Genomic DNA, 11336 nt, shown 5'->3' on the forward strand with positions numbered 1-11336 from the left:
AAGGAGTTCTGCCAGGGACATCACCGCCTGCATTGCGTCGGACCTGACCATCTCCAATGTGAAATTCCCGGGGAAGGTCGCGCGCGCAGCTAAGGGCCGTGCGTGGGCGGGGCTGCGGGCCACCGGGGAAGAGGAGTTGGTGGTGGGCTTTTTGAGGGGGAGAGGAGGGAAAAAGAAGAAAAGCTGTGCTGGCAAGGATGGGAACTGAATGACAACCCCCCTCTGCCAAACCACCCCCTCATATTTTCCATCTACCTCCTCGCTCCTGCCCTCCCCCGCCCTCCCCAACCCACGCCCGGGTGGGCCAATCGCTGCTCCGCATTCCAGGCGCTTTCTCAGGTTTCTGCTGATCTTGCAGCGCCCAGAAATGGACCGTGCGGACCTGCGGCCGCACGCTTTCTGCCCCACTCCGAGCTGCTGAAGGCTCCGGGCACGCCGTGGAGCGAGGTTCGTGCGGTGGTGCGGAGACCCTAGAGCCATGTAGAGCCAGGCTTTGGGCCGCCCGCCTCCCTCGGGATCGAATCAAGGGCTCCCATAGTGTTCGGAGGGGGCGACAGTGCTGCTTAGCGCCATTTGCTTGGGTGACTCGGGAGAGGGTGGCCTTTTTGCTTTTTCACCCCGCATCTTCCGGAACTCCTTGCACCGGAGAGAGATCAGAGCCTCCAGGTTGCCTGCACCGTGTGAGAATGGGGGTAGGGAACGGACATTTCCCCCGTAGCTGCTCTATAAAACGGTCGGACCCCTGAGAGAGGAAGGACGCGGACCGCGAGGTGCCCGGTGCCTCTCGGATGCTGCTGTGGAGGTGGCCGTGGCTCGCTCCGGCTGCTGCAGTGAAGACCTGCCGCATTCCGACTCTCAGCCGACTCAGCACCGCCCCTGCGCCAAGCCGGCCGGCCAGGTAGGGAGCTTCCCAGTTCGGGGCTGCAGAATTCGAGGTTACGGTGACAGGGTGGGGGAGGCTGAGGGTGAGGGGTTGCTGCCCAGGGCCCGGAGCTCCTCCAGCATCTCTAAGCGCTTTTCCGATCTCCAGTTTAACGAAGTTGTAAACAGATCGGCTGTTGGGCATTGGGGGAAAAGTGGGATGGAAGATTTCCAAACTTGGATTTCTGGGTGTCTGTTGTGTGTCTGTTTGTGCGTATGTGTTAACCCAGTATAAGTCCGGTGTGTTCTACAAAAGCTGGTAGTCTGTGCTCTTCGGTGTCTATAGGTTCGTCCCATCGGAATGCTTCTGATCTTCTACCCTCGTATCACTTTTTATTTCTCTGCAGCGTCCATCGATTGCCCCGTGAGAGCTTAGAAGGCGGCAGGCGAAGAGGGGTAGGAGGGGGGAGAGCCAAGGAGCAGCAAAGGGGGTGACAGGCGTGGGGATCTGCTGAGCTGGCACTGCACCGGGTCCTAGGAGGGCTGCAGGAGGGGAGGGGAGCTGCGGCGAGCCCCAGAGCGATGGCAGGTGTGCGCTAAGGCAATCAGAGCAGGAAGAAAAACCCACTCACCAACACAGAAAAACAGAGCACACCCCCAAAACCCAAACCTCTCAATAAAGCTGCACTGGGGGCTCTCAGGCTTTCCAAATTGGGTAAAAGGCAGAGTGGAGGAGGGGGAGGTGGTAACTAGCAAAGTTGCAGACCTCTGAACCTCCTGGCTCTGAAGCCCCTCCCCGTGAGCGTGGGGGAGACTCACTCTCCGGTGGGGGGGGCGCCTGGGTCCCCCCCACCCCTCTTCCCTCTCTCCTTCACACCCCGGGCTCTCTCCTGGCCTCCCACCCCTGCACCCTGCTTCCATCATGACGGTGATGTCGGGGGAGAATGCGGACGAGGCTTCGGCCGCTCCGGGTCACCCCCAGGATGGCAGCTACCCACGGCAGGCCGACCACGACGACCACGAATGCTGCGAACGCGTGGTGATTAACATCTCCGGGCTACGCTTCGAGACGCAGCTCAAGACCCTGGCACAATTCCCCAACACGCTGCTGGGCAACCCAAAGAAACGCATGCGCTACTTCGACCCCCTAAGGAACGAGTACTTCTTCGACCGCAACCGGCCCAGCTTTGATGCCATCCTTTATTACTACCAGTCAGGGGGCCGCCTGCGCAGGCCGGTCAATGTGCCCCTGGACATGTTCTCTGAGGAGATCAAATTTTACGAGTTGGGCGAGGAGGCCATGGAGAAGTTCCGGGAAGATGAGGGCTTCATCAAGGAAGAGGAGCGCCCCCTACCTGAGAAGGAGTACCAGCGCCAGGTGTGGCTGCTCTTTGAGTATCCGGAGAGCTCAGGGCCTGCCAGGGTTATCGCCATTGTATCTGTCATGGTCATCCTCATCTCCATAGTCATCTTTTGCCTGGAGACTCTCCCTGAGCTGAAGGATGACAAGGACTTCACGGGCACCATCCACCGCATCGACAACACCACAGTCATCTATACTTCCAACATCTTCACAGACCCCTTCTTCATTGTGGAAACCTTGTGTATCATCTGGTTCTCTTTCGAGCTGGTGGTGCGCTTCTTCGCCTGCCCCAGCAAGACAGACTTCTTTAAGAACATCATGAACTTCATCGACATCGTGGCCATCATTCCTTATTTCATTACCCTGGGCACGGAGATAGCTGAGCAGGAGGGAAATCAGAAGGGCGAGCAGGCCACTTCCCTGGCCATCCTCAGGGTCATCCGCTTGGTAAGGGTGTTCAGAATCTTCAAACTCTCTCGCCACTCTAAGGGCCTCCAGATCCTCGGCCAGACCCTCAAAGCTAGCATGAGGGAGTTAGGGCTGCTCATCTTTTTCCTCTTCATTGGGGTCATATTGTTTTCTAGCGCAGTGTACTTTGCCGAGGCGGAAGAAGCTGAGTCGCACTTCTCCAGTATCCCCGATGCTTTCTGGTGGGCGGTGGTGTCCATGACCACTGTGGGATACGGTGACATGTACCCTGTGACAATTGGAGGCAAGATCGTGGGCTCCTTGTGTGCCATCGCTGGTGTGCTGACAATTGCCCTGCCCGTACCTGTCATTGTGTCCAATTTCAACTATTTCTACCACCGAGAAACTGAGGGGGAAGAGCAGGCTCAGTTGCTCCACGTTAGCTCTCCTAACTTAGCCTCTGACAGTGACCTCAGCCGCCGCAGCTCCTCTACTATCAGCAAATCTGAGTACATGGAGATTGAAGACGATCTGAACAATAGCATAGCCCATTACAGACAGGCTAATATCAGAACTGGTAACTGCACCACAGCTGATCAAAACTGCGTTAATAAGAGCAAGCTCCTGACCGATGTTTAAAAAGCAACAGGCAAGCAAGCAAAAGCCCCAAACAAAAGCCCTGGTGACTCTTGCCCCACACTGTAGATACCTTACAAACCATTAGTCTTTGGATGCTTTACCTGTCAATGCATTGTTGCATTGTGAGTCTGGGGAGTGGCAAACCTGAAGCTTTCAAGACCCATTAAGAAAATAAAACTATTTTCATTTTACTAAAAATGAGAGAAGAAAGTATTTTATAAAACTGGCTTCAGTGCCGTCCATTAAGGAGTCTGTGAGGAATAAGACTCACGCTTTCCCTGTACTGAAATATTTCCAGTCTTTTGGCATAAGTTTTTTTTTTCAGAAACCTTAAAATCAGTTGAGCACTTAGGAATATAAAATTCCAATTTGCATGGGACTCCACTCTAAAATCTTTGCAAAGTGCACACCACATTTCAGATAGTGTACCCCGCGGAACATGTAACAGCCTCAGTGGCCAGTGAACAAATGCTTTTATTTTGATCAACTGAATTGCATACAAGGCAACCCAAATCCGGACTAATTAAGGCTGGTTCTCAAAGCAACGTATACATCTGTTACTGGTCCCGGTCCGTTGGGATTTTCCATCTGCCCCATTCTCCTAGTCTATTCTCTAAGAAAAGGGTAACTTGATTAAATGAGTTGATTCATCTGTAGAGCTGCTAAGTTCTCTCGACTGCAGATGATCCAAATAGAGGTCTTTTCTCACTAATCCTGCACCCTGACCCCTGACCTTTAGAAGTGGATGTAAAACCTTCCCACCGTACCCTCCTTATTGCAAGAGCACAAGAGTTAAATGGTAAGCATGTTTGAATCTGATAACACTTCTTTTATAATAGCATGCTGAGACAGTTAACCCAGACACTAGGGATAAGCTTACGTTGAAGTTGACTCTTCTGAATATAGGCTCCCTTTTCATTTGCATTCACCAAAAGTGCACTCCTTCATTTATTAACTCTTTTCTTAGCAACTAAAGTACTGTATTTAAGTACACATGTTAGTCAGATGGGAACAATCCCTTTTTGGAGCTCTAAGCATGTTCTCTTAGTCAGCATTATGGCCTATTTGATTAAGATGTACCTTGACTTCATTAATGCATGGTTTCAGTAATAAAAATTAGACAATACTAAAACTCACAAGTCTGTGGGATGAGAGGGCCCAAAAAGAAACAATGGGGGTGGGGTTGGGGGTGGGGGAACACTCCCGTCAATTTTCCTGCCTTTGCTCAGGGAAATGTGAAGCTTCTGCACAGGTCTAGGCAGAGAGAGGACCAATACGCCCATCCTTTAAGGGACAACTGTGGAAAACGAAATAAGTCATCAAGATATTTAATACACCTAAGACAAGCATTCTTTCTAGCTGAACATACATACAAGCAAAACAAACAAACAAACAAACAAACAAACAAACAAAGGTGCAATTTTGCATGGTTTCTGGTGCATTCCTAGGATGTAAGTGGTAATGTTTATCTCTTCATGCACCCAGAGCAGAAGTGGTTTCTTTTTTGCTGTCATGATTTGAAGTCTAGAGACTTCGGCCCTCCCCTTGAGGCTCCCTGAAGAAACTCAGCCAATTGATTTACTAGTTGCTTAGTGCCTTTATCTGTACCCACAGTGAACTGCAGAAAGTGCCTCCATAACTCAGCTGGGAAGTTATTTAACAAAGGGGAGGAAGGGTTGGGGCACAGACCTTTCGCTTTTTTGGTTTCGTTTGTTTTTCCATCCTCACTTTGTCACTTCACCACTGTGAGGAGGCCACACCACCCTCAGAGCCCCAAAGAAGAGAAAGAGAAAGCGGGTGCTGCCTCTCTGGCCATCTACCGGACTTGGTCTCTTAGGCAGCCTGACTCCGGATATGAACTGAGACCCAGCTTTGAACTGGAAGTGAACCGTAAATCTGTTCTGTTCTGTTTTGTTTTCTTCTCCATCGGAGAGACAAGAGAAATGTTTTGGGGAACGTGGAAGGCCACTCTGGACAGACAGAGCTTCCTCGGGTTCAGTGGTTCCTTCTCCCCACCCTCTCCCTGACAGCTACAGCTCTTTGCAGATCTCTGAGAGTCTGGTCTTTGGGGGTATCATTGCGAATTATGGGAACACTTGGCTCACAGTGACCTCTCATAGGCCAGCCTTCTTGGCCAACCTCCTATAGATACTGCCTATGATGCGCCTATGATTGTCCCATGGGAAAGTCACTTCACTGACTGGACCTCTGACTGCTGCTGCCCCAGCCATTGAATCCAGAGAATGATGGGGACTCTGTGTCCTGCTGAAAGATCGCCATATCACACAGGCTCTGGAGTTCAGCAGCTATTCACCAATGAAGGGGCATTCATTGCCTTTTTAAGGACACTGGAGTGGGGAACCTTCATACTGCTTTTAGCATGTGGCTGCCTGCTCCTGTCTGCCTTACATCCTTGCCTGGCTTCTTCTGGAATCTTCCCTGGTACTTCCATCCCTTTCCCCCACCCAGTCTTCAGACAAGAAGTGAGGCCATCAACCTAGAAACTATGATGACATCCAGGCTGTCTAGCTCAACTGAAGGAAGAAGGACATTTTCTTTCCCTGTGGAACTTTTGTGGGTATTCAAGGAGAACACAACACATATCCTGGAAGATGAGGGGCCAAGGACTGCCCAACCTCTGACTACAGGGTATCAACCCCTCCATGTGTGGCTCATTCTTTGAACCTTAGTCTTCTACATGTTTGCAAGTCTCCAGTTGGGGGCAAAAATGCCAACTCCCCCTCTAGTCTCCAGGGATATCTTGTAGTTTTACTTTGACTCTGAGATCTAGGACACAGCAGAACTCTGCCAACAGCAATAATCCACTCAGTACTATGGGATGGATGGGTTAGAGGATGAGACAATGAAGCCGAGACTGATCAGTCTCTGGACACTTGGTCTGCCTCTGTGGCTGTGTCCTGGACAGGTTGACTCTTCTGTATATGTTACAAGGACAAGCGCTGCACGTGGAGAAGCAGTCTGCCTGGGCTTGGGGATGTGCTGTTGTTATGAAGTTGGAGTGGATGGGGGATAGGGATGCTGGTTATCCATCTGTAGCTCATTGCAGTGAACTGGATGACAAGGAGTACAGGGATTGTCTGTGTAGCATAGGCATGCGACCTTTGACCTAGCTCTTACCCCTACACTGAAACGTGCTGAAATGTCTTTGTAGACCTGAAGGTGCACTTTACTAAACTGCCTACTAAGGAGTGACTCTCATTTGGTCCACTTCATACTCCCTTCCCCAGACTTCCTGACCTTTCATCCCTTCTTAGGTACAGAGCCTTGATAGCTCATGCCCTGATGCTTATACCCGTTTTCTCTGGAAGGAGAAGACTTATGATGTACTGATAGCCATAACCCAGCTCTTCCAACGTGCAGAGCCCTAGTTCAATAGGGTGCCCTTGGAAGGGTCAGGTCATCCTGTGGCTATTAGCCATCCCAGAATCTCTGAAGTGCTTAACTCACTTCAAGTGATCTGAATCAGAGAGACCAAAGATATTCATTTCCTCTGTCCTCAGATTTCTAGAAGACCGACTATAGCCAGGAAAAGGTTTGTTTGGGTTTGGCTTTTCTCTCCCTCTCTCCATCTGTGCACATCTGTGTGCACAACCCTCCCCTCACTCCCCTCCGAGACTTGAATTCTGAAGCCCAGTGACCTCTGTTTACTGGCAGTGTTTGTGGATTAGTCCAGAACGCCAGATCAGATATTGCTCCCATATTGTAGTCAGTGAACAGTCGTTTCTCTAAAGTGGAACTGTGCGGTGGGTTTAGATCCCACTGTGGTGGAAACGAAGCAGAGAGGCTACCACAGCCTTGATCCTCTTGAGAGTAGAACAGAAAAAAGCGTCTGAGTGGTGGCTGAGAAATTTTCCTAAGTAGAAATGACATTCAACCCAGAATGGATTTTCTTCATGTTGGGTGTAGTGACAAATTTTTCAAATTAGTGTCTAAAAGAATCAGTAAAAAATTAGTTTTCAACCTCATGCTCAATATAGGAGGCCTCAGAACATGTTTTTTTTTTTTTAAAGCAACTTGAAAGTTTTGTTCCTTGTTTGGTAGACTGGATTGAACAGAAAGTAGAAAGGGAACGTTAGCCAACAGTAATTCCCCGTTTTCTTCCAGGAATGACTTATCCTGGGAGTGGTGAGAATTGGTGGGTGGTAACCATCCATAGCATAAAATTGTTAGAAAGACTATAAACTGCCAAACAACCACGTTATCTTCCAGCCTTTTCCAAGCAAGAGTGAGGCCTTTTGATATTTATATTCATTTTGAGAAGACAAACAAGCTAGTATTGGAGGAGCGGGCACAAGCTAGGTTGAACTATCTCAGGAGATAGACTCCCACCTACGGCGTGATACAGTAGTATTTATATTTGTAGCACGGGACTTCAGGGTATATGCAAACGTGTCCAGAATGACTCAGGTAAATCTTCAAGGAATGTACATTACTTACCACGTTTGTAAAGAAGCAAGCAGGAAGTGAATCGTTAACCAAAACTAGTCCATTACCTTGGGCCACTGTGCAAACTCATTCAGGGCATAGACACAAGGTTCAAAGCCTTGAGAGCAAATGGCCTCTTTGCTCATTGACTCATGGGAATGCCAATGTGCTAGCAAAGGGTTAGCCTCCGCTGCCCCTAGGACAGCTTTGAGGAAGTTAAGCCGGGTCACAGTGGTTTTTATTTAGGCGTTCACAGGGAATTCGTGATGTGAAACTTCAAAGGACCTAGAAAAGTTTTGTTCCTAAATCACAGAAGAAGAGAAAAAAAATAGAATGACGAAAGAAAATAAAACAAGAAAAGAGCTTGCAGAATATGCTAGGTCACAAGCTGTCTTCCCTTTCCCAAACTTGCAGGAGTCTCTTTCTTCTTCAGTGCACTGTTTAGGTACTGTTGATGCAGCAGCCATAAGTGATGTGGACTCTGTGACATACCTCTAAGATTAAAGATAAAGTATTCCTGAGGCTGGAAACTAAAGTAGAGAAGTATTCATTTGAAGTGCACCCTCAGGACGACAAACCATTGAAGCTGATGCTGTTCTGTTTTGTTCTTTGGCTTTGCCAGTTGCTGCCTCCTTGAGTTATGGACATGTCTCATCTCATCTCCCCTGCACTCGCCTTGCCCTAACCGTTTTACCATGTCGGGTCGAGGATAGGGAATGTATACGAATGGAGAACCTAACAATGCGCATAGTTTTCATCTATGCAATTTTACTTGGTTCTGTCATCTCATGATCTGTTCATATTTGGCATCAATTAAAGATAATTTTTAAGGATCTTATCATGGAAATCCCTTGACTGTTTCTTTGTGTCTTGTCTTAATGGGTCTTTTGGGGGGGCTCTGCTCATACCATGTGCTTTGGGATCTATTCAGATGACACAATGATGATTCCAGGTAGATGCCAGGGAGTGACCTCATTTTCTTTGGGACCGGTGAACAGTTGCTGCCACCCAAGAAGGTGCTCTGGACTTGCCTTTTGACGATCAACTCATTGGTTGATTTTAGATAGGGTCCCAGACCCTAGAAATGGCCTGTACAAATGGTGGGAAATCCTGTTTTGAAAAAGGCAAAGAAATGAAGCCAAAGGGAGTAGAACCATTAGTTGTTCTTGATGAAATTGCTTTGAATTGGAACAGTGCTTCAGCCCTGCCCTAGAAGGAGTGTGTGTGTGTGTGTGTGTGTGTGTGTATGCATGTGTGTGTTTGTATGTGTGTGTGCTGCATGTACACACTCACAACAGTGTTATTGCATGGTCTCAAATGATTTGTTAGATACACAATGCTGTTAGTAGTGATTTTGATGTAGATAGACCAAAGATCCTGGGTGTTCTTTACGCATACTTTCTCACCCCACTCCCCGAGTGGTTAACTTTTCTTTCTTCTCTTTCAACAAATGACTTGATGCATTTCCTAAACATTTGGCCCCTCTCCTACCTTGTGAATATTACATCTTATTCCACTTCTGTGTCAGAGAAAAGAGGGTACCATGCTTCGGGACTGCTGTAATTCTAGTGCTCTGGATGTCCGGGCACCATCATGGAGTTGTCTTGCACTGTGATGGCCTGGGTAATCTGGAGATGGAACCTACTTTTTCTATACAAGTTGCTGCCACGTAGAGTCCTGGCCTAAAAAGGAGGCTGCCTGTGGATTTTCAGTTATGGTCAAATTATAGGCCAGGCTATGCCGAAGGAAGAAGAGAGCTAGTCCATGCTGAGGGCACTAGAGACACATGAGCCAGGAAAAGTACAACCTCCAGTATGTTTCTCAGAGCTCAATGGTCTAGAAGTAGAGGCAGACAGAGTTAGATGGAAGCCAGAAGCAGCACTGAATGGAAGCTGTGGTATTCGTGGAGCTTTGTAAAGGGTAGTCATGCCGGATTAGGGGGAGTCAAACAAAGAAGTGAGAACAGACAGCAGGGAGGGATTGAGTCACAGCTGCTTTGTGACTGGCCAGGTAACTGCTTGCTACAGTAAGTCTGCTTCCAGATGATGAGGAGGGTGGGGTGTGGAGGAAGATTAGTGCCAGACTGAGCAAAGTGCCCAGCTGCAGGTCTCAGGAGGACAGGACTCAGCATGGCTGGGCTGGTCACCACCAAGCCCCATTGTGAACCAACCGAGAACTGGTTTTCTGAACGTCCTTCTTCATTTGCTGGGCCAGAGGTGATGCTAGTGGCTGTGTGTACCATCATCTGACACTCTTGGGAAAGAGAGGACAGTGGTGCTTAGGACCTAGCATGCCAGTGATTCGTCTCGCTTTTAGGGATGTAATAATATATGCGTTTAAAAAAGGAATCTTAGAATAGATGAATATAAAATCCTTTGGAATAATTAACTTAACAGACCATCAAGAACATCACTAGATAACACACTGGGCCTATAGGGAAGCTTCCCTCATTGTGCGGACCTGCCTCTCTGATGGACCCACCAATGGACTTTAACCTGCCTTGATTTATAGCTCTGTTTGTTCTGTAAACTATAAACTTCACGGAACTGCTGCCATGTTGGAATATGGAATTTTGGGGTAGCCTAAATCTATGTTCGCTCGTGGGTTCATGGCCACTTAAAATGGCTCCAGAATAAATCACCTCTTATCCCACCTTCCAAAGACGGACCAACCAACCAACCAACCAACCCCAATTTGGTTCTTTAGGCTGGGGATGTGGCTCAGTGGCATAAACAAGTAGACTGAAATAGACATGTTAATGATGGCCATAGGGCTTTTGCTATTCTGCTTCCTGAAATTTGAACTTTTTAAATTTGACAAGTTCTTTTACACCACAACTCTGGGTAGTCTCCCTCTCCGTCTCCCTATCTCTCTCCCTTTATCTCTTTCCACCCCCATCCCCAGCCCCACCGACCTCCATCCTCATCCCCATTCTTATTCCCATCTCTATACCCATCCCCATCTCTACTTCATCCCTATCTCTTATCTCCATTCCTCTCCATCTCTATTCTATCTCTCTGTGCTGGGGAGCAAAGTTGGAGCCTGGCACACGTCAGGCAAACACTCTACCAATAAGAGCCTCTAGATATTCTTTTAACAATTTTTTTTCCCACATGATCTTGGCTGTCCTTCCCCAGCACTGACTTTGTTCTAGAATATCTTGGAGATGCACTGCTCAGGAAAGCATTGTGTTCTGGAGGTCATTTGCCCAGCGACAACCTGGAAAGTAGTTGTAACTTGGCCAATGAGGTTCAGTCCTCCTCTTCTTCCGCCTACCCCCTCACAGCACCTCTTTATCCACAAACCTCTAAAGTCACTAGCAGCACTTTGCTTAAAGTCAAAGGCACAGCCTTTCTCCATAAGGTGCTAATAGCAACACTTCAGGCCTGTGTAGCTCTCTTTGCACCTTCTTCTTAATTATATTGCTTCCCACCTCCACCTCCCTCGTGGATTAGGTTGCGCTTTTGCGAGTATTCCTGTTTATAGACTAAAGGACATGCCCAAGGTGTGAGGTGGAGGAATAGCCTGGGTTTATGGTGGAGTTGAGGTCTGATGTCTAGCCATGGTAGAGCATTTATTGAGCTGACTTATGGTTGGGAAAGACTAGCACAAACAAGGA

The 11336-nt window shown here is 48.4% G+C and overlaps 1 protein-coding gene across 1 annotated transcript; it reads left to right on the forward strand.

Moving 5' to 3' along the window:
• The first annotated feature begins 329 nt into the window (after window positions 1-329).
• Kcna1 (potassium voltage-gated channel subfamily A member 1) lies at window positions 330-8564 on the forward strand. Its single transcript, XM_075982707.1, has 3 exons — window positions 330-447; window positions 719-898; window positions 1269-8564. The coding sequence occupies exon 3, from the start codon at window positions 1784-1786 to the stop codon at window positions 3269-3271; it is 1488 nt and encodes a 495-aa protein (XP_075838822.1). The 5' UTR covers window positions 330-447; window positions 719-898; window positions 1269-1783; the 3' UTR covers window positions 3272-8564.
• Window positions 8565-11336: the final 2772 nt, after the last annotated feature.

Source organism: Microtus pennsylvanicus, chromosome 8 (assembly GCF_037038515.1).
Source record: "Microtus pennsylvanicus isolate mMicPen1 chromosome 8, mMicPen1.hap1, whole genome shotgun sequence".
Taxonomy (NCBI): Eukaryota; Metazoa; Chordata; class Mammalia; order Rodentia; family Cricetidae; genus Microtus; species Microtus pennsylvanicus.